The sequence below is a fragment of the Xyrauchen texanus genome, chromosome 1 (assembly GCF_025860055.1).
Source record: "Xyrauchen texanus isolate HMW12.3.18 chromosome 1, RBS_HiC_50CHRs, whole genome shotgun sequence".
NCBI classification, from domain to species: Eukaryota; Metazoa; Chordata; class Actinopteri; order Cypriniformes; family Catostomidae; genus Xyrauchen; species Xyrauchen texanus.
In genome coordinates, this window is record NC_068276.1 from 14,024,549 (window position 1) to 14,047,456 (window position 22,908).

The 22,908-nt window shown below is 37.7% G+C and overlaps 1 protein-coding gene across 1 annotated transcript in view; it reads right to left on the reverse strand.

Annotated features, from left to right (window-relative positions):
* The window catches only part of LOC127651792 (aminopeptidase N-like), a 40,956-nt gene extending 21,299 nt beyond the window's left edge, over positions 1 to 19,657 (reverse strand). Inside the window, exons 1-16 of the mRNA XM_052137807.1 lie at positions 19,068 to 19,657; positions 18,595 to 18,737; positions 14,889 to 15,028; positions 14,663 to 14,789; positions 14,405 to 14,559; positions 14,214 to 14,327; positions 12,955 to 13,098; positions 7,737 to 7,802; positions 7,561 to 7,626; positions 4,844 to 5,019; positions 4,679 to 4,755; positions 3,060 to 3,193; positions 2,913 to 2,968; positions 1,626 to 1,773; positions 1,443 to 1,534; positions 1,237 to 1,347 (exon numbers count right to left, since the gene is read on the reverse strand). Of these exons, the coding sequence (XP_051993767.1) occupies positions 1,237 to 1,347; positions 1,443 to 1,534; positions 1,626 to 1,773; positions 2,913 to 2,968; positions 3,060 to 3,193; positions 4,679 to 4,755; positions 4,844 to 5,019; positions 7,561 to 7,626; positions 7,737 to 7,802; positions 12,955 to 13,098; positions 14,214 to 14,327; positions 14,405 to 14,559; positions 14,663 to 14,789; positions 14,889 to 15,028; positions 18,595 to 18,737; positions 19,068 to 19,657 (2,339 nt within the window). The remainder of the gene's footprint in view (positions 1 to 1,236; positions 1,348 to 1,442; positions 1,535 to 1,625; positions 1,774 to 2,912; positions 2,969 to 3,059; positions 3,194 to 4,678; positions 4,756 to 4,843; positions 5,020 to 7,560; positions 7,627 to 7,736; positions 7,803 to 12,954; positions 13,099 to 14,213; positions 14,328 to 14,404; positions 14,560 to 14,662; positions 14,790 to 14,888; positions 15,029 to 18,594; positions 18,738 to 19,067) is intronic.
* Positions 19,658 to 22,908: the final 3,251 nt, after the last annotated feature.

Genomic DNA, 22,908 nt, shown 5'->3' on the forward strand with positions numbered 1-22,908 from the left:
TTTTATCAAGCAGCCAAAAAGTAATGACCTAAAATCTTCATAGCCACACCCTAAAACATGCTAAAAACATGCTAGCTTCATGATAACACATGCTAGCATCGCCTAGCGAAGTGCTAAAACATGCTAAATAAGTGCTAGCATCATGCTAACACATGCTAGCATTGCCTAGCGAAGTGCTAAAACATGCTAAAAAATGTGCTAGCATCATTCTAACACATGCTAGCATCGCCTAGCGAAGTGCTAAAACATGCTAAAAACGTGCTAGCATCGCCTAGCGAAGTGCTAAAAAATGCTAAAAACGTGCTAGCATCATGCTAACACATGCTAGCATCGCCTAGTGAAGTGCTAAAACATGCTAAAAAAGTGCTAGCATCATGCTAACACATGCTAGCATCGCCTAGCGAAGTGCTAAAACATGCTAAAAACGTGCTAGCATCATGCTAACACATGCTAGCATTGCCTAGCGAAGTGCTAAAACATGCAAAAAACGTGTTAACATCATGCTAACACATGCTAGCATCGCCTAGCGAAGTGCTAAAACATGCTAAAAATGTGTTAGCATCATGTTAACACATGCTAGCATCGCCTAGCGGAGTGCTAAAACATGCTAAAAACGTGCTAGCATCATGCTAACACATGCTAGCATCGCCTAGCAAAGTGCTAAAACATGCTAAAACGTGTCTATCTATCCATCTATCTATCTATCTATCTAGCAACTAATTTAAACTATAAACTACTTTAAACTTCAAACTACTTTAAACTATAAACTACTTTAAACTAATATAAAATTCAAACTTCTTTAAACTTCAAACTACTTTAAACTATAAACTACTTTAAACTAATTTAAACTTCAAACTACTTTAAACTGTAAGCTGCTTTAAACTAATTTAAACTAATATAAACTTCAAACTACTTTAAACTAGTTTAAACTACAAGCTAATTTAAACTTTAAACTAATTTAAACTATAAACTACTTTAAACTATAAGCTACTTTAAACTAATTTAAACTAATATAAACTTCAAACTACTTTAAACTATAAACTACTTTAAAATAGAAACTACTTGAAACTAATTTAAACTTCTTCAAACTTTCTGGTCCAAACTTTCACAAGCCAACTTAAAGTTTGTACTCAAACTTTTTAATCTAGTTAAAATTTAAATTGCCAAAAACATAGATTGCAATCATATAAATAGCCTCCCCCAGACAGGAAATTGCTTAGTTTCCTCTGAGATTACGTGTCATTATGAGGATTCTGCATCCATCTTCTGAACCAGCTCTTGGTTAAATCTCTGCATCTCTCCATGCCAGTACTACAAGCTAGTGATAGTGCAATGATCTGTGTGAACCTGAGGAGAAACAATAGCATATGATTAAACATGACATTATCTAATATCAGTCAAATAGAGTCTGATAAATGTGTGACATATGCAAGTATCTTTACTGATCAGTGTGGCCAGAGTGTACTGTTGTCCAATTTGAGGTAATAGCACCAAAATTCTCAAACAGAGGTTTGACTTGTTTCTTGAGGTAAGCCTGAAAAAATATATGTACAGCATTCTCTGTATTCTAACTGTTGTACTTTTCATTTGATTATGAAAATGTCTTAAGATAAGGCTTAACCAACCTGCATGGCACCATAAACTTCACTGCGATCAAACATTTGGAAAAAATAATTGAGATTCCGCAGGGCTGCCTCCCATGGAATGTATTGCCGCTCATGCAAAAGATATTTGGTTGTTCTCAGGGCGAGCGTTATGTTTATAATGGATGCTCTGAAAAAGAAAAAAGCATAATATGTATATATATATATATATATATATATATATATATATATATATATATATATATATTAGGGGTGGGACTACATATGGTTATCTCACGATTTGGTTCAATATACGATATGAGGTTCACGATTCGATGTAATCTTGATTCGATGTTCTAACACAAATGACAAAGTGTGAAAAAAAATGGTGTTTAATTTTACATTAGCATTATGTGCATTATAAAGTCTTATCAAAATTAAGTTCTTTAATACAAAATATAAATGCTCAGAGTTTAAATAACAAGAGTTTTATACCTTCCTCTATAAGAAAAAAATCGAATTCAAAAATAGTGGGCTACATTCAGGCCGACCAGGTGCAGAACAAGCAATAGAACTGAACAGAACCTGTCCTGATAAACTAAAAGTTTATATTTACAATTTGTTTGTCATCATTATTATAATTACATTTTAACTTCTTAAACATATAAAAAAATTACATTCTATCAGTTCATATTATATCATGAAATTATATACATAATAATACATAAAGTATTATTATATTAAAAAACTGTTTAAAATAGTGTACAATTTATAAGTAATAACATTGATTTTATATTAATTTATTACAAGCATTAATATGGTACTGTCGCTTTAAGAGTTCAAGTCCATCTGTGCAGTGTGATCAAAATGTAAAGAACAGAAAGGATATTAAAAGACATTATTCAATGAAAGTGGTGTTTGCGGGATCTCATCTTTGATGGACATATTGCATAGATTAAATATTGTTTTAATCTCGAGCACTTTTCAACAAAACAAGGTGATTTTCCAGGTATTACAGTACTTAAATTTCTAAAAGCTAAATTCAAGCACATTAAGCACTTCCAGGACCTTGTGCAAACCTTGTAAACAGTGTAGAAAAACTAGTAAAATCAAGCAATAAAGAGTTTATGATGTTTGATGGGTCATTTAATTTCTGATCACATGGACAAAAAACAATGTTTCGAATATTGAGAATTTTTTTGGTTTGTGATATACAGAAATTCAATATATCCTCCCATCCCTATATATATATTTATTTATTTTACATGGCATACATGCATTCATGAAATATGCAATTATGCGTTGTTAACATGCATCTTAATTACTCACCTTGCTAGGTTAAATGCATCATCCAAAATTTGAGCTCTGTTAAGCACTGGTATCACCTTTGTAAAAAAAGAGACAGAGAAAGTTTAGTCTGATCACATCAGTGTTTGCTGTTCTTTCTCATTATCTATGTTATGCAAACAGTTGTACCTGGTGGTTTGATTCTAGCTGCATGAGAAGTCGCTCCCAGTTCCCAAGGTCATAATTCACTCTAAAAAATCCTGACACATGGAGGTTAGCCAGCACCCATTCACTTTTGCTGACTTTCATGGGTTTGTGTATGGCTTAAAATGGGCACACAAAGGGGTATTTGAAATAGTATCTTAATAAACATGTTCTCTAGAGAACACTACATTTTACAATACATTGTCAGAAGTACTACCTGTCAAGGATTGTATGAAGAACCAAGTGGAGACTAAACAAACAAAAAAAAAGCTTATTTATTAAAAAAAAAAAAGAGAAAACCTCTCCATTTCAAATTGAGTACAGAAACAGGCAGGGCAGAAAGACAATATATAAACAAAAAGATGTCAGGATCCTGACACTATCATAGAAAAATGGTTCAGTGGTGGCCGCAGGTGAGAAAGATAGGTCGGCTGCAGCCGCAGGGGAATGGGTAGGGTCGGGTAGAGGGCTACACAACAAGGGAGCAAGTCGGAAACCTCCAGGGGAGCTGCAGGGGCGAGGACGGGCATCTCAGTGGGGACTGCAGCAGTCCATTCTGAGCAAATCTTCTCCAGAGACGCTTCCGAGAATCCGAGAGGAGGCAGGGCATGGACAAAGATGAGGAGTTGTTAGGTGTCTAGGTCTTTTCCCTGAGCAGGGCCTCCATCTCGACATATTTCACCTAAATCTCATCTCAATAAGACATCTCTCTCTGAGCCGAGAGTCTCATTGAGTCTGTGAAGAACAGGTGTTTGATGAGAGTTTCTCCCAAAAACAGCTCCAAGGCCATATCAAGGAGAGCCAAGGCATACTTCTCGATGTGTCGACAACTCTGGGGGGAGTTAAAGACCAAACAGAGAAGGCAGGATCCTGACAACTTCCATTTAAATGAGCAAAGACATGAAGTGTAAAACAGATTCAAAGTTTTATATTTACATTTATGCATTTGGCAGACGCTTTTATCCAAAGCGACTTACAGTGCACTTATTACAGGAACAATCCCCCCGGAGCACCTGGAGTTAAGTGACTTTCTCAAGGACACAATGATGGTGGCTGTGGGACTCGAACCAGTGACCTTCTGATTAACAGATATGTGCTCAAATTCAACTTAGTTTGCATTATTTCATTGCTAATTACAGGTTAACGGTCACCTTAATTACATTTCTGTTTGTATTTGCTCTCACCTAGCATATTCAGCATCACACAAAAGCAAAAAGTTCTCTGTAACCGATGTCCTTTTAAAAATTCACTTTTCACTTTTGGCCATGATTAATTTATTTCACAAATGAAATCCATCCAATTCAAAAACATTATCGATACAATCAAAATCAAGTCTGATCATATGATCGTCCAAAACAAATCTGTTTTTCCAAAATCCAGGATTTCATGCACATACAATTCCTTGTAGAATACAGACTAATATTTGACCCTTTGCCTACTACAGTTTGGCCACATGCCCTTGCAGTGGAGTACAGAGAACCACAGCCAAAAGAACTGAATGACCAGTGATTTTACTGTCTCGGCTAGAGAATGCAAGATGTACTGTAGCAACATCTAGATGCAAGATAGAAAGATTTAGAAGAGTTATGATAAGTGTAATTTACCTGATTTCTTCAGAAGCCACAGTTGATCCAGAACTTGACCTGTTTTCATCCATGTGATTGGCACAAACCATTCATAACTGAGGTTTAAGAAAATGTAATTAGCATGGTAACAAGGGCTTTCAAATTATCTAGAAATATTGAAATGAAGATGTTTTAGAATCATACTTGAATTCAGATTTCCTGTCCACCACTGCCTCTGGCTCGAGCAGAAAGTGCTTTTGGCTGATGTTCCCTGTTTGAGTGTCAATGGTGACAACAGGGAAACCCATCTGAAGAATCCAGCGGTTCATGATGTCATGAACACTATATGGTAGTTTCACCCCTGGAGTTTGATCAACGGCCTGGTTGAGACATTACATGCAATAATTATGCATTTCTTAAAGGTGGAGTGTGTATTTTAAGTTAAAACACTTTCTTCTATGACAGTTTTTTTTATTTTATTACAATAAACAATGAAAATATTTGGTCATTTTGACATTATTGCAATGGCTGAATCTGGTCCACTTGGCCAGTTAACAGAAGTGTAACCTCCCCCTTTGTATCAATTCCAAAATCTACAGATGGCCTTGTCAATGCATAAAAGGCTATTTCTGTTCTAATTTTTTTAAAATGTTAATTTCATTTCATCTTATTTGCTATTATTAAATATTTTGGTATTACATCGACCATCTGCCATCTTAGATATTGAATACGCATCAGCTATTGAAAAACCCACATTGTTTAATATTGTTGGGTAGTAATGGACTACATGTAATCAGGATTAATTCAGATTACATTCATCAAGTGAAGGAGTTCAAGTACCTCGGGGTCTTGTTCACGAGTGAGGGACAATGGAGCGGGAGGTTGGCCGGAGAATCGGGGCAGCGGGGGCGGTGTTGCACTCGCTCTATCGCACCGTTGTCACGAAAAGAGAGCTGAGCCGAAAGGCAAAGCTCTCGATCTACCGGTCAATTTTTGTTCCTACCCTCACCTATGGTCATGAAGGCTGAGTCATGACCGAAAGAACTAGGTCGCGAGTACAAGCGGCCGAAATGGGCTTCCTCAGAAGGGTGGTGGGCTTCTCCCTTAGAGATAGGGTGAGGAGCTCAGTCATCCGTGAGGAGCTCAGAGTAGAGCCGCTGCTCCTTTGGCGTTGAAAGGAGTAGTTGAGGTGGTTTGGGCATCTGGTAAGGATGCCCCCTGGCCGCCTCCCTGGGGAGGTGTTTCAGGCACGTCCAGCTGGGAGGAGGCCTCGGGAAGACCCAGGATTAGGTGGAGAGATTACATCTCCACACTGGCCTGGGAACGCCTCGGGGTCCCCCAGTCAGAGTTGGTTAATGTGGCTCGGGATAGGGAAGTTTGGGGCCCCCTGCTGGAGCAGCTGCCCCCGCGACCCGACTTCGGATAAGCGGTTGAAGATGGATGGATGGATGGATTCATCAAGTACTTGTAATTAGACATTAAAATTGTAAAAGTGCTAAATTAAATGAGTCACATTTTTATGGACTACATGAGTACATATCGATTACATTAAATATCAGTCTTGACCAAAGGGGGAGGACTCAGTAACTGACAAATAGAAAATCGTTGTTTGATTTCATGGTTACAAAATGAAATGAAATGGTATGTTTAATTAAAGGTGTATAAATTGTAGCATAAAACATTGTTTTGATTAAAATGTAATCCAATTAAAAGTAATCAAATTATATTACATAAACAGTGTAATCTAAAAAATTATGTAACTGATTACAATTTCAATTGTGTAATTTTAATCCATACCAGATTACATTTCAGAAATAATGAACCGAACAGCGACTACTAATCTACAAATAAGACACTTCTTCCCAAAAATGTAAACACTGGCTCTGTGGTGCTACAAAACATTGCTCTCTGTTTTTCCTGACCAGCCTGACACAGCAACATTGACTCAACCAATAGTGTGAGTTTGGTGTGGGACTATATCTTTGTCAGAGTCAGGGACTAAAAATGAAATAGTTTTCATTTCGGTTAATTCTGAGCAAAAACTGTATTCTTTCATTCGGTTTCAGAAGTTCCGCAGCCTTTGTTTCCAAATGGTGACTGGTTAAAATATAATAAAAGAATGGTTAATTACATTATTTTTAAAATGACAGTACTCTGCTCTAAGAGGTGGGTGAAATACCAATTGCAGTGTTGCCAGATCTCGCTAGAGAAACAATCAACATGGTCTGGAAAAACAAGCCCAATATAAGCCACTTGCTTAACCAAACTAAGCATACAGTTGATTAACAGTTAAGAATAATTTGAATTACAGATCTGCTTCTCAGTCAAAACCCGACATGTAGTAATGCATCATATCTAACAATAATTCAGAGAAGAGAAATGTACTTTTTACCTCTAATAATGTTTTCCTTGTATCTGGATTAGACGTGCATGTACAGTATATGTGGATATTATACATAATTCACAGAATGCAACATCCACAATGGGCAATTAGGCAAAGGAATGTGCTATACAGCAGTTTCCTTCAGGATCAAAGCACGCGTTTCATTTTTTCAGGTAACATGAAGTGGTGTAGTTCCAAAAATTTGAACCAGTTACCCGCATTTAAAAATTACATTTTCACTCCGGAACAATTGAAAATCACTTTGTTCCCGTTTTCAGTTACATTTTCGGTTTTAGGTTTCATTCCTTGAACCATTTTTCGACCCTGGTCAGAGAATTAGGGAAACTTGTTCGAAACCCTGAAATTATTTATCATTAGTTATTCTGTTTGGTGATGCTAGTGGCACAGAAATTACACACTTCATCTTAAAATAACAATGAATAAATAAATAGTTGTTCCAGTAGTTCTAGCATTTTTCAAATGCTCACAATGTTTCCATTACACCATGTTTAAATCACACTAGATTTAAACAACTTACCTTTTGAATATGATCCCAAAGATCTGAATACACAGTGCTTCCAAAAGCAAACTGCTTCAGATAATTCTGTTGGAGGGCAACAGCACACAAAACAAAAACAATAATTTGGTCATGAATTGTGATGGGGAAGTTGCAAAAATTCGAAACTTGAAACTTGAGTCTACATTAAGACTTACACTCAGTCCCTTGGCAAACACATTCTCCGTCAAGAATTCTGAGAGCATCTTAAGCACTGCAGCTCCCTGTAATGACAAACATATGATTATCTGTAACTGGACAGATACAACTCTGACTGCTTTGTGACTTTTTCTGCAGCTCAAGGGATTGTCATTGTGGTGGTCTTTCTGAATACCACAATATCAGTGCTGGTTGACATAAAGGTCCAACCTAGAAATCGAAAGTAATTGTCAAAGCCATTATCAATACCAATATTTAAATTTCTTGATGAACATGTGAGTGGTGCTAAATGCTAAGATGTTAGGAGGGGCTGTTAGCACATTGCAATCAGGTTTCTAGGGTGTTCTTAGTGGTTTCTAGGGCATAGCTTGGTCATATCTAGCAGGTTATGTTCTGGCACAAGTCAAAAGATCCCACCCCCAAGTCTCTAAAACGATTGTCTGGCTCTAGATATGGCTCGGGTCTCTCCTTCAATGTAAGTTGGAACCCCCTCTCCAAGCTGCAGTCAGGTACACTGTTGCAGTCCCTTCCTGGTCTTGTTGCTGCTGGCGTGTCGCTGGAGTCTATGTTTGTAGCTTGATAGCCTGCTTAGCATTGCTTATTCCTCAACTTTCAGCATTTAATCCATAATCTTTGCCATTTTACCATGCGCTTCAGTTTTTCCACTATTCTACTTTTTCAACTGTGTGCATTTTACCACACTCATCTGTTAGGAAGGGAATAGGATCATAGTAACATAAAGAGGGAGATAATTTACTGGCAGTATGCCTCAATGAGTAAATTTACATGAGTTGAGAAAGTCTACAGCTTTTGGGAAGAAGCTTGTCTTCAGTCTGAATTTTATTATTCTGTATTGCTTACCCGGTGGTAGAGGCACAAACAGGTAGTGTCCTGAATGGGTTGGATCTCTACTAATACTGCTAGCCTTCTAATAAAGCCTGCTAGTGTAGCACTCATCCAGGTTTGGGAGCTCTGATCCAATGACCCATTAATCTGCCTTCATCTATGCCATTCAGCAGCAGTGCAGCTGGTATACCACACTGTTATGCAGTAGGAGATAATACTCTCCATAATATTGCAGTAGAAGTTTATGAGTAGCTTTGATGGCAAATGGGCCTTTCTTAACTTCCTTAGGAAGAACAGTCTTTGTTGAGCCTTCTTCACCAGGTAGGATGTGTTCAAGGGTCAAGTTAAAATCTTGTGTGATGTAGACTCCCAGGAATTTAATATACTCTGTCCTTTCCACCTATTCTCCTTGTATGTAGAGGGCAGAATGTGTTGTTTTCATTGACTTCCTGAAGCCCTCTACTATTCATGTCGGCACTAACGATGTCCGGCTTCACCAGACAGAAATCACTAAAGATAATGTTAAAGAGGTGTGTGAACTTGAAAAAACGTTAAAGTATATTAGTGTCACTGAATGGCTGGATGTCTGAGTGGTGCCCGGAGAATAGCATAGGATTTATAGTCAATTGTTTTTTGTAGTAGGCCTGACCTGCTAAAGAGAGACTGACTCCTTCCCTCCAAGGAAGGGGCTGTTCTCCTCTCTAGTAATTTGGCTCTAGTAACTTAATAGTGATAGTATTTGACTAACTGGAGCCAGGTCACATAAACAATATGAGACATATCACCTAGATATCATATAGAAACTGTGTCTGTTCCCCAAAATAACAAACACAATACCCTCATTAAGTCATTTAGCAAAAATTTGATTGAGATCATGGTGCATGGAAAGACAGTGTCTCTAGCTACAGACAGGCTGTAAAAGCTGCCAGTTCTACCATTTTTAGCAAGCTAATAGAAAATAACCACAACAATCCTAGGTGTTTATTTAGCACTGTGGCTAAATTAGTTAGGAATAACGTCTCGACTGAACCAGATATTCCATCGCAGCACAATAATAATGAGTTAATTCATATCTTTACTGATAAAATAAAAATATCAGAAATAAAATTGGAATAATGCAATCGTCTGCACACATCACCTCAGAAATCAGTGTCTCATAATTTTCTCACTGTCATTGATCAGGTAGAGCTAAAAAAACTTATTGAAACATCAAAAGCAATAACATGTATGTTAGATCCAATACCAACTGAGCTCTTAAAAGAGGTGTTTCCTGTAATCTCAGAACCTCTTCTTAATATTATTAACATCTCGCTATCCTTAGGTCATGTCCCAATAAACTAAGCTGGCATTTATAAAACCACTTATTAAGAAAGCACAGCTTGATCGTGGAGAGTTGGCTAATTATAGGCCAATCTCAAATCTTCCATTTATGTCGAAAATTCTAGAAACGTTTGTGTCCTCCCAACTATGTTCATTTCTGCAGAGAAATAGTATATATGAACAATTTCAGTCAGGATTTAGGCCCAATCATAGTAATGAGACTGCACATTTTAGAGTTACTAATGACTTGCTCTTATTATGTGATCGCTGCTGTATTTCTCTTGTAGTGCTTTTAGATCTTAGTGCTGTCTTAAATCACTTTGTCTGTGTAAACGAGGAATTGTCAGATCAAATCAAAGTTAGATATGGAGTGCCACAGGGCTCAGTCTTAGGGCCTCTGCTTTTCTCCTTATACTGGGAGACATTATCAGGAATTGTGGAATTAGTTGTCATAGTTATGCCTACAATACCCAAGATTATATTTCTTCAAAACCCAATTAAATTTCATAATTCTCCAAATTAGCAGAGTGTATCAATGACATCAAAGATTGGATAGCTCATATGCCTCTTTTCCACCATCAAGCCTAATGGTTCTGAGCATGGTAACAGCATGGTTAAAGTAGCATTTCCATTTGAGTATGGTTCGGCACAGCACAATTTTAAACTGCTCTCAGCCCGGAATTCTCAGCACGGTTAGCTAACCATACTCAACCATTCTCAAGCATGCTGGTTGAATGACTTAAGTACGTGGTGACTCATTTAGTGTATCTTTGTCATTTTATTATGATGGTTTAACTAGTATTATAGACTACAATTATTTTTCAGCATGCATTTTTCGCAAGGGAAGTAGATTACTAGTTCATTTAAACTCAAAATATATCAATATAATGTATTCTCATATACTATTTTCATATGATAGTTATATAATATTTTGTCGATAAATATAATTTTTAGCTAGTCTGGGAACTTTTACCTTTCTGCATGTTCACGTCCGGTGGCAAACACAAGCCATCAGCAAATGATGGCAAACCTCTCGCGTTTTTTCTCTTTACTTTCCTTTTTGCAGTATGGTCTGTATCGTCACTGTTTTTCACATAGTAAACCCAGGGGTAAAGCAGTCCAAAAACTGAAATATGCAATCACCCTCCATAGCTCATTCACTCCAATGTTTACCTCTCACACATCACCAAAAGACAGTTGTTATGTGCATTCTCCTGATTTCACCACACCACAGTGGAAGAAGTAAGTGTAACCAAGCCAGCTGGCCCAAATTCTTTATAAAGCACTTTAAAAACCACAGAGTGTACCAAAGTGCTGTACAATTACAAGTGACTGTTCAACACCTATTGATCATTATAAATTAGCAAATCCTTCACTAAAAAGATACATCTTAAGACAGGTTTTAAACATGTTCACAGAGGTTGAGGACCTAATAGATTGTGGTATTCCATTCCACAAATTTGGTGCAGCGACCAAGAATGTGTGATCTCCTTTTCCCTTTAAGCGTGACCGGGGAATATCAAGGACCAGCTGTTATTAGATCTAAACGTTCTCTGGGAGCGGTGAAAATGAATAAGCACAGAAACATATTCTGGTGCCAGTCCATGTAGAGCTTTAAAAACATATAGCAACACCTTATATTGGTTCTATATTGAAAATGTAGCCAGTGCTGAGATGCTAGAATAGGAGATATATGCTCCCTTTTTCTTGTATTCGTCAGCAGTCTTGCTGCAGCATTCTGCACCCTTTGCAGTTGTGTAAGCAAGGACTGACATACACCCAGATATAAAGCATTACAATAGTCAAGACATGATAAAATAAAGGCTTATGGGTTATTTTCTCCAGCTCATTAAATGATAAAACAGATTTGAATTTAGGGATATTTGTCAGTTGATAGAAACTATTTTTCACTTTATCTGCCTGTCAAACTTTAGGTCTGTGTCAAAAAGAAATCCAAAATGTTTGGCATATGCATGCAAATTATATGACAGAGGACCTAGACACTCTGTGATATTATTAACACAGTTACTAGGGACAACAATTATAATCTCTCTCTTTTTGTTGTTTAGCTGGAGAAAGTTATTGTCCATCCAGCATTTTACAACATTCAGACACTCAAAAATAGATTTAACAGATACATCATCACCAGATTTCAAAGGGAGGTACATCTGTGTATCGTCAGCATAAAAGTGACATGAAATCATGTATTTTCTAAAAATAGCACCCAAGGGAAGCATATATAATGAAAATAATACTGATCCGAAAGTGGAACCTCGAGGGACCCCACAGGTGATCTATTGTGCATATAAGAGGTAAACCAGCTAGGGCAGTTCATTGGATGCCAACATGCTGCCTTAGATGTTCAATGAGAATAGTATTATTAATCGTATCAAATGCTGTGCTAAGATCCAGTAGAACTAAAGCAACACAGCTACCAGAGTTCACTTTTAATAATAGGTAATTGGCTACTCTAAGAAGAGCTCATTCTGTGCTGTGACCAGATCTAAAACTGGAATTTTTCATTCGAAATTATGTAAGTTGAGTAAAAATGATCTTAGTTATCAAATGTAGCTTAGAAATAGGCCGAAATTATTTTGATCTAAAGGATCTAAGCTCATTTTTTAAAGAAGAGGCTCTATTACAGCATGCTTAAAGCTCGAAGGAACACAACCACTAGTCAGACTACAATTTATAATAGAGACAATGCTTGGACCAATTATATCAATGAGCTCGACAAACAATTTTATGGGAACCACATCACTAGTTTTTAAGTGTGCAACAACATCTTACCTAATAAGAGTGTGCAGACATGCTTAACAAGCTGCAATATTTTATTTGCTTTCATTCATGTCTGCAGCACAAATGGTGCAGGACAAGATGCCCTCAAAAGTCTAACCAGGATTAGGGGTTTGTTCAAATCCCTGTGCAATAACAATAATGATGCTTGCCTTACCAGATACCATTAATTATAATTGGTCAGTGAAGACAACCTGTGTTTAGATTCCATCATAAAAAACAAGGCTCTCGGGGTAATTCATCAGATAATTCTACCTTACTGTAGGATATGGTGCTGAACATTTCACTAATTTCCGAGGGGGTGTTGACCTCTTCTTCCTTACGAGAAAGGGGATGAGAGGAGGTCAGACTGTCCACTGCAAACGATCTTTTCAGATCATACAGAATGATCTGGTCTTTCTGGTGAGGGACAAAGATTATGAATCACAGGTCATCATGATGAACAAAACAGCCATGTGCAATGTTTTTTTTTTTACTTGTCCATGAAGGTACTGTTAAGTACCTTGTGCCCCAGCCTGGATACCTTTTCCCACGTGGGGTAGTTTATGTTTTTTCCCCCTTGTGTGAGTTTTTGTTTGTTTTTATTTATTTTGTATTAATAAATTCCCAGCAGAATTGCAATGTTTGTTGAAAGTAACTGCATTTTACCTAATTTTCATTAAATATGGGTACAAATCTACACATAACTAGAGTTAACATTTGAAAATGTATCACAACAACGTTTTGGTGGGGAAAAAAATGCATATTAACACTTTCGTAACAAAATTAGCAATTTTCCAAGCAAGTAGAATTTCTTAATTCCCAACAAGTTTACTGATTAAAAAATAATTTTATATATATATATATATATATATATATATATATGTCACTCTTTAAAATTAGGTTACATTTGTAAACATTAGTTAATATGAACTAACAATAAACAATATTTTTACAGTATTTATTTATCTTGGTTAATATTAATTTCAACATATACAAACACATTAACCATTAGTGAATATGTTACTATTAGTTAATGCACAATGAACTAACAATTGTATTTTTTATTCACTAACATTAACAAAAGGTAATAAATATTGTAAAAATACAGTATATCATTCATTGTTAGTTCATGATACCTTGTCAATTGACTCATGTTAACAAATGTAACCTTATAATAAATTGCTACCCTATTGTGTGTTGAATTGAGTTGTGGATTCTGCTTGCTGTCTAAAAAACAGTGGTGAAATTTTGCAACCCTAACCCTTTGTAACCCTAAAAATATGCATAATGCCTAAATACCTACCTATAAGCAAGATGTACATAAAATACTGTATATACATCAATTCTTGGGTCTCTGAGAGTTAAATACAGTTAGAGCTGACTCTCCATGTCTCTGAGCTCTAATGTCCATTCATCTTGATAGCTGGTTAGTTATTGTTGTAAGAGAATGGTTGACTAATGGACAGCTTAACTTTATTTCAAAGATCCAGAGATAGAACATTTCATAAAAATCTGGAGTATGTGGCTCTTACAATGTTCCAGGCCGGCTCCGCGTGATCAGTGCCCAGATATTCCACATACGAAGCGAACCCTTCATTCAACCAGAGATCATTCCACCATTTCAGCGTCACAAGGTTTCCAAACCACTGGAAGACATGAATCACATGGCAAACTATGTGAAAATAAAAAAGACGCAACATCGTTTTGTTGGACCGTGACGTACCATGTGAGCCAGCTCGTGAGAAACCACAGTCACAATCATCTGTTTGTTGCCATTGGCAGACATTTGGGGGTCATACAGAAGGGCCGTCTCTCTGTAAGTGACAAGACCCCAGTTTTCCATGGCACCAGATTTGAAGTCAAGCAGAGCAATCTGGTCTAGAAAAGAGGAGATATACTGTTTTTTTTTAGACAACAGTAAATACTATATGGAACTCTCTGTCACCATTAACTTTCATTGTATGAAACGTGTTGGTTATACCCAACTTAGAAAGTGGATAGCTCGTGTTGTAGTACTTCTCGAAGAACTCCAGTATTGACTGGGTGATACTGAGTGCGTAGTCTCCTTGTCCCTCTTCGATGGCTTTTTTCCGAGCCCATATTCTAACCTTTGACAAGGCACACAAAATTTTATGAATCGGATACTTAAAATACATGCCTGTACAAATAAATGAGTTTAAATCAATAAATATGTGTGAAGTAACTACCAAAACACCCTTGTTGTCTTTAGCATTGATGTACGTAAAATCACTGACAACAAATGCTACAAGATATGTTGACATCCTCTTTGTGGGCTCAAATATCGTCCTGGTAACAGCAGTTCCATCGATGATGACATTTTCCTTCTCTGAGGTTTAAAAAAAAAGTTTAAGGTGTTCCAATCTTAACAATAATCAGAGTTCTAAGTCAAAATTAAAATACTATGTATACAGGGTTTAACTAATGCAATACTAATGGAATACAAAAATGCATATATAAATACAAGTTGTTTTACTTGAAGGAAAATTGCATGTACTGCCCGTTTCAAATCCCCCTTCAACATTTCAATGGGATTCAAATCTGGGCTTTCACTATGCCATTCCATAACTCTCAATTTCTTCTTTTTGAGCCATTCCTTACTGGATTTGCTAGTGTGTTTATCATTATCATGTTGAAAGATCCACTTCTGGTTCAACTTTAACTTTCGGACAGTTGACCTCACATTCTCTTCAAGCAGTCTTTGATATGATGCAGAATTCATAGTTGAATGAATGATTGCAAACTTCCCATTCCCTGAGGTAGCAAAGCAACCCCAAATCATAACATTTCCACCACCGTGCTTCACAGTCTTTGGTCTGCACCAAACATGTATACTGTTACTGTGGCCAGACAACTCTATCTTTGATTCGTCTGTCCAGAGCACATTATTCCAAAAGGCCTGCTCTTTGCCTATATGTTCATTGGCAAACTGTAGTTTGGGGGGGTCATTGGGGGGTTTGACATTGGCACTGCTAGCAAAGCATAATTTTAAAAAGGCATCTATTTGCTTGGTTTGCTCATTATCTAATATTTAAGAATAGGCTTGAAGCTAATGGTAGGTAAGGGAATAATTGTAGGGAAAACAAACAAAGTTGTGTTTAAAAACTGTGGTTAAAAAATGTCAGCAGAATGACACATACTGACACATAACCAACAACCATGACTCAAGAGCCACACAAAATATGCAATAACTTCATGAGAACAATGCTGACTTTGTACTTTAAAGAGGATGAGACAGACAGGCGACAATACCGACCTCTACTATATATATATATATATACATATACACACACACACACACATTACCGGTTAAGAGTTTTGAAACACTTGACTGAAATGTTTCTCATGATCTTAAATATCTTTTGATCTGAAGGTGTATGCTTAAATGTTTGAAATTCATAAAATTTCATAAAACGCTGCCTGTGTGTGATCGCAGCCCAGGCACGCGAGGCAGCTTTTATGACCATCAGAAGTGGAGAGAAATCAACCGCATCCAGGAACTACACAGAGGCGGAAAGACATCTTTAAAAAGACGTGTCCTGAAAAGAACGTTCAACGCCTGCTGTGTATTGCTCTTTTATGAGTGGGAACTCACAATCTTTCAGGCAATGAAAGCACTGTCGAAGCACCCAGCACCGTAGATCCAACAGCACAGCTTATCGCCAGTAGAGATGAGTGAAACAGTGGTGAACTCAGCTTGCTGTTGCACAACCATTCGGCTCCGAAGAAAAATTCTGACTGGCACTCGCTGCCCTGCTTCCCTTTATACCCATATGTCCAGGGTGGGGCATGCAAATTCTGTCTGCCAACTTGACATTGGCCTTTTCTCAGGTTCAGAGGTACGTTTGGTGTCCCAGGAAGACCCCTTGTGTCACTTCATTCGACACAACGTCGAGTGAGTGACAGAAGGGGAACGTCATGGTTACGTACATTTTGTCCCTCCTGCCACAGCACTAGACCTACCACTGTAAACGGCCGTACATTATTTTCGGCTCTTCAGTGCAAAATCCTGACTGGCATTCGCTGCCCCGCTTCCCTTTATACCCGTATGTCCGGGCGGGGCATACACATTCTGTCTGACAACTTGACATTGGCCTTTTTTCACGTTCAGAGGAACGTTCGACACAACGTCGAGTGAGTGACAGAAGGGGAACGGAGGCTACAACAGTAACCATGACGTTTTGTAGACAAAAATATAATTGTGCCACCATATTAATTTATTTCAATATAAAACAAAAACAAAAGTTTTTGAAATTGATGACTTGGACCAAATAATAAAGAAAAGCAGCCAATAAGTGCCCAACATAGATGGGAGCTTCTTCAATACTGTTTAAAAAGAATCACAGGGTGATTCCTCAAGAAATTGTTTGAGAAAATATCAAGAGTACATGTCTGCTAATTCTAGGCAAAGGGTGACTACTTTGAAGATGCTAAAATATAGTCACAACATAATTCCCATAGTTCCATTTATATTATTCCATAGTTTTGATGATTTCACTATTATTCTAAAATGTAAAAAAATATATATATATATAAAAGAATGAGTAAGTGTTTCAAACTTATGACCGTTAGTGTATGTGTGTGTGTGTATATATATATGTATGGTTGAGGCTCAGGGTTACTGACCAGAGGGTCAGGTGTTCAAGCCCCAGCACCACCAAGATGCCACTGTTGGGCCCTTGAGCAAGGCACTTAACTCCAGGTTGCTCTGGGGGGATTGTCCCTGTAATAACTGCACTGTAACTCGCTTTGGATAAAAGCATCTGCCAAATGCATAAATGTAAATGTAAATATATATGACAGAAGGGGTTATATATATATATATATATATATATATATATATATATATATATATATATATATATAGCTTTTTTTATCAATTTATAGAATGGTAAAAATTTCTGTAAAAGACATTGAGACTACAAGAATCCTAAATTAATATAAAGTATATGTGTATCCAAAATCCCAATAATATCCCCAAAAAATTAAGATTTGGTGCATAATGCAGGACTTTTAGCTATAATACACCAGTGACTCTTATTTTAAAATGACAGAAACTTGGCTCTGTTACAATGATCAATATATAAGTATTTTCCAAATGAAGCTTTTTATAGCCAATATTTTGATCCACAGTACATGTCACCAGCAGAGCATTTTTTGATAACAATACATTAGTTCCAAAAAGAAACTATCGGCACCTATTAATTGGTTAATCGGTAAAATCGATATATCATCTACCTCTAATATATGCATACATGTGTACAGTACATACATACATACACAGTTTACATATTGTATGCATATATTTATAAAAATATATATATACTGTATATATATATGCAGTATAATATATATATATATATATATATATATATATATATATATATATATATATATATATAATTATCCCCTTTTCTCCCCAATATGCCCAATTCCCACTACTTAGTAGGTCCTCGTGGTGGCGTGGTTACTCACCTCAATCCGGGTGGCGGAGGAAAAGTCTCAGTTGCCTCCGCTTCTGAGACAGTCAATCCGCGCATCTTATCACGTGGCTCATTGTGCATAACACAGCGGAGACTCCCAGAATGTGGAGGCTCATACTGCTCTCTGCGATCCACACACAACTTACCACGTGCCCCATTGAGAGCGGGAACCACTAATCGAGACCACAAGGAAGTTCCCCCATGTGACTCTACCCTCCCTAGCTTCCGGGCCAATTTGGTTGCTTAGGAGACCTTGCTGGAGTCACTCAGCACACCCTGGATTTGGACTTGCGACTCCAGGGGTGGTAGTCAGTGTCAATACTTGGTGAGCTCTCCAGGTCCTCGCACAGAATATAAAAGTATTGTATGCTTCAATCTATCAATCTATGAACTTAATGAGAGTTTCTCTTACTTAATTCTTGGCTGTTTGACAGGGCAATATATCCTGGGTCATGAATGAGAGTGATATGAAACACAGCTTTCATGCCAGGTTCATCAAAACATGGAAAAGCTTTTCTAGCATAGGTGGCCTGCATCTGAGTGATGGCAATAATTCTGGAAAACAGAAGAGCAATTCAAATGTTTAATCATAAATCCATCAAGTCAACTAATTTCAAATGAAAGGCAAACATTTCAACCATTTAAAGGGGGTTTCAACTTTTTCTTGTAGATTTTGTTGTATTACATTCTTCTTCCATAGAAAGGAACATATTCAAGGAAAATATTTTCAGTAACACACGGTGGCCAAGCTTAAAAACTACTAAAGTAAAAAGTTTATAAAATTACATTAATTCATTTTTAAGTGTGACTTATGTGTCTAAAATACTTTTTTTGACCACGGCATTATGCTGACCCAAACAGGCTTGAAGAATTAAAACGCCTCACTTTTTTGTGCCATCTTCCATGTATTCACTCCTGTAGAAACCCTCCAGATCATCAGCAAGCTCCCCTCTGAATTCTGTATAGAGCCAGTAGGACTTTCCAGGTTTCAGTTTTCCATCAAGATGAACCACCAAATAATGTGTTTCCATCTGAAACCATGTAGTTTTTATGGTTGGAGGTGTTATGCCTCCAAAACCCATTAGCTTTGCATGGTGCCCATTGAAGAGAGTCAAGTTCAGCTTGTTGGAGTGAATTAATATCAAGTCTGTTTCCTTCACGCAAGTAAACTTCACTCCAGAATTCCCTGTGAAAATATACATTCCACTGACATCCATCACCAGACGGGGCCAAAGATTCACATTGTAATACAGAGGAGACAAAGTATCAGGCAGCCTATATTTGTCCCAGGGTTCGTTTGAAGTATTTGAAATGGGCGGTGAAGGTGATGTGGTTATGTCAGTGAATTTTGATGCATTTTTGGCCATTTCTTGATTGTAAACAATGGATAATGCAATGATTGTTGCCAAGGCTATTGTTGCCAGTACCAAAGCTGCAGTGGCCACATGTTTGCTGATATAATATCCTCTCCCCATGGCTGGCTCTGATCTGAGATGTGAACTTGAAGCAGTAGTTTGTGTAATCATTCAGTTCATTGCATTGAGGTTGAGATGATGCAAGCATGGCATTACTTTCAATAAAAACGAACAGGTAGTTTCCATTTTCTGTGGGATAAGCAAATATACCTAGAAGAAGCAAAAATTGTTGCATTAAAGGAATTGTATGATTTTCTATATTCTGATGGAAACAAAAAGAGATATTGTGTAGAACAATTCAGAGTGATATCACAGGGAAATCAGCGACAGTGATTTTATTGTCTCTTATACACTCACCTAAAGGATTATTAGGAACACCATACTAATACTGTGTTTGACCCCCTTTCGCCTTCAGAACTGCCTTAATTCTACGTGGCATTGATTCAACAAGGCGCTGAAAGCATTCTTTAGAAATGTTGGCCCATATTGATAGGATAGCATCTTGCAGTTGATGGAGATGTGGGATGCACATCCAGGGCACGAAGCTCCCGTTCCACCACATCCCAAAGATGCTCTATTGGGTTGAGATCTGGTGACTGTGGGGGCCATTTTAGTACAGTGAACTCATTGTCATGTTCAAGAAACCAATTTGAAATGAATCGAGCTTTGTGACATGGTGCATTATCCTGCTGGAAGTAGCCATCAGTGGATGGGTACATGGTGGCCATAAAGGGATGGACATGGTCAGAAACAATGCTCAGGTAGGCCGTGGCATTTAAACGATGCCCAATTGGAACTAAGGGGCCTAAAGTGTGCCAAGAAAACATCCCCCACACCATTACACCACCACCACCAGCCTGCACAGTGGTAACAAGGCATGATGGATCCATGTTCTCATTCTGTTTACGCCAAATTCTGACTCTACCATCTGAATGTCTCAACAGAAATCGAGACTCATCACACCAGGCAACATTTTTCCAGTCTTCAACTGTCCAATTTTGGTGAGCTCTTGCAAATTGTAGCCTCTTTTTCCTATTTGTAGTCTAGATGAGTGGTACCCGGTGGGGTCTTCTGCTGTTGTAGCCCATCCGCCTCAAGGTTGTGCGTGTTGTGGCTTCACAAATGCTTTGCTGCATACCTCGGTTGTAACGAGTGGTTATTTCAGGCAAAGTTGCTCTTCTATCAGCTTGAATCAGTCGGCCCATTCTCCTCTGACCTCTAGCATCAACAAGGCATTTTCAGCCCACAGGACTGCCGCATACTGGATGTTTTTCCTTTTCACACCATTCTTTGTAAACCCTAGAAATGGTTGTGCATGAAAATCCCAGTAACTGAGCAGATTGTGAAATACTCAGACCGGCCCTTCTGGCACCAACAACCATGCCACGCTCAAAATTGCTTAAATCACCTTTCTTTCCCATTCTGACATTCAGTTTGGAGTTCAGGAGATTGTCTTGACCAGGACCACACCCCTAAATGCATTGAAGCAACTGCCATGTGATTGGTTGATTAGATAATTGCATTAATGAGAAATTGAACAGGTGTTCCTAATAATCCTTTAGGTGAGTGTAAAAAGATGCTTGCCAAATGTCAGAAGTGCTCCTAGTGGCTGAAGATAGAACTGCAATTGTCTGCATACAAAGCAGTGATGAATGTATGTTACTGAACAATGCATCCATTATTCAGCAAAGCTTTAGTAATTACATTAATATAGGCTACTCCTAACCGTAATGGATTATCTTTATTCTGACTTTATGTCAATTTTGGAGCTTGGAGGTTTTGGACCATACACACTTGCAGTGTATGGATATATTCACATCATATCTAAATTAAAATATCTTTGTTTGTGTTCAGCAGAAGAAAGAAAGTCATACGAGTGTGAAACTGCAAAAGGTTGAGTAAATGATGAGAAAATTATCATTTTGGGGTGGACTATCCATTTAAGACAACCATTATGCATACATAATTTAGCTTTAGTTAAAAAAAAAAGTTACATATTATCATATTATTAATCTGGATGTTCAGATTGATGGTTACATCAGGCATGCATATAAGGTCTACTTCTCATCCAGTCTGAGAAACCAGGCTTGGGCAAATTTTCTCTTATGCAAACCAACGTATACCATGAGCTGACTTTTTTGCAAAGAATAGGCCAAATCTTTGCACTTGGGTGTGGGATATCTATGTGAAAGTTCAACTTGCAGATGTTTTCACTCTGGAAAAAAAAGTAAGAAGTGCAGTGGTCGCATAAGGAGGCAGTGAAAACATAATCATCATGATAATCTTTGCCATGAAAAATATGAAATACCTTCTATTACTCAGTATGAGTGCCACACAATAAAAATTTGATATTATTATGTGATTAATATCCTTGATTGTTAAAAAAAAGTTGTTACCTTTCTTCTTGGCTTCTTGGAGAATCACTGCATTTTAAGATGCATATGCCTTTAAAAAGATCAACACTTCTACTTAAATGGTCAGATATACAGTAGTGGTCAACTGATACGGGTTTTTCAGTGGCAGATACTGATAACTAGAGAAAGGGGTGACTGATGGACGATATTTATGACTGTTACAATTTCATTATTGCAATTGAGATGTACACATATATCAGCCACAATATTAAAAGCACTGATAGGTGAAGTGAATAACATTTATTATCTCATTACAATGGCACCTGTCAAGGGGTGGGATATGTTAGGCAGCAAGTGAACAGTCAGTTCTTGAATTTCATGTGTTAGAAGGAGAAAAAATGGGCAAGGGTAAGGATCTGAACAACTTTGACAAGGGCCAAATTGTGATTGCTACATGACTTGGTTAGAGCATCTCCAAAACGGCAGGTCTTTTGGGGTGTGTTCCTGGCATGCAGTGGTTAGTACCTACCAAAAGTGGTCCAAAGAAAAACAACCAGCGAACCGACGACAGGGTCATGGGCACCCAAGACTTGTTGAGGCGCTTGGGGAGAGAAGGCTATCCCGTCTGGTCCGATCCCACAGAAGAGCTACTGTAGCACAAATTGATGAAAAACGTAATGCTGGATATGCTAGAAAGGTGTCAGGTGTGCATCGCAGAATGCTGACCCCTGTCCATTGTGAACACTTTATAAAATGTGCATTTTTCTTCACTCTATTATTGTCACGATCCCCGGTTGTCTGCCCCACGTTTCACGTGTCACCATCACAAACTACAATTCCCATGATTCCCGGCCCTCATCACTGCCAGCACTTTGTTATTGTTTTCACCTGAATGTCATTTTGTCATTATCGTGTCTGTGTATTTAAACCCTGGTTGTTTGGTCAGTCATTGTTGAT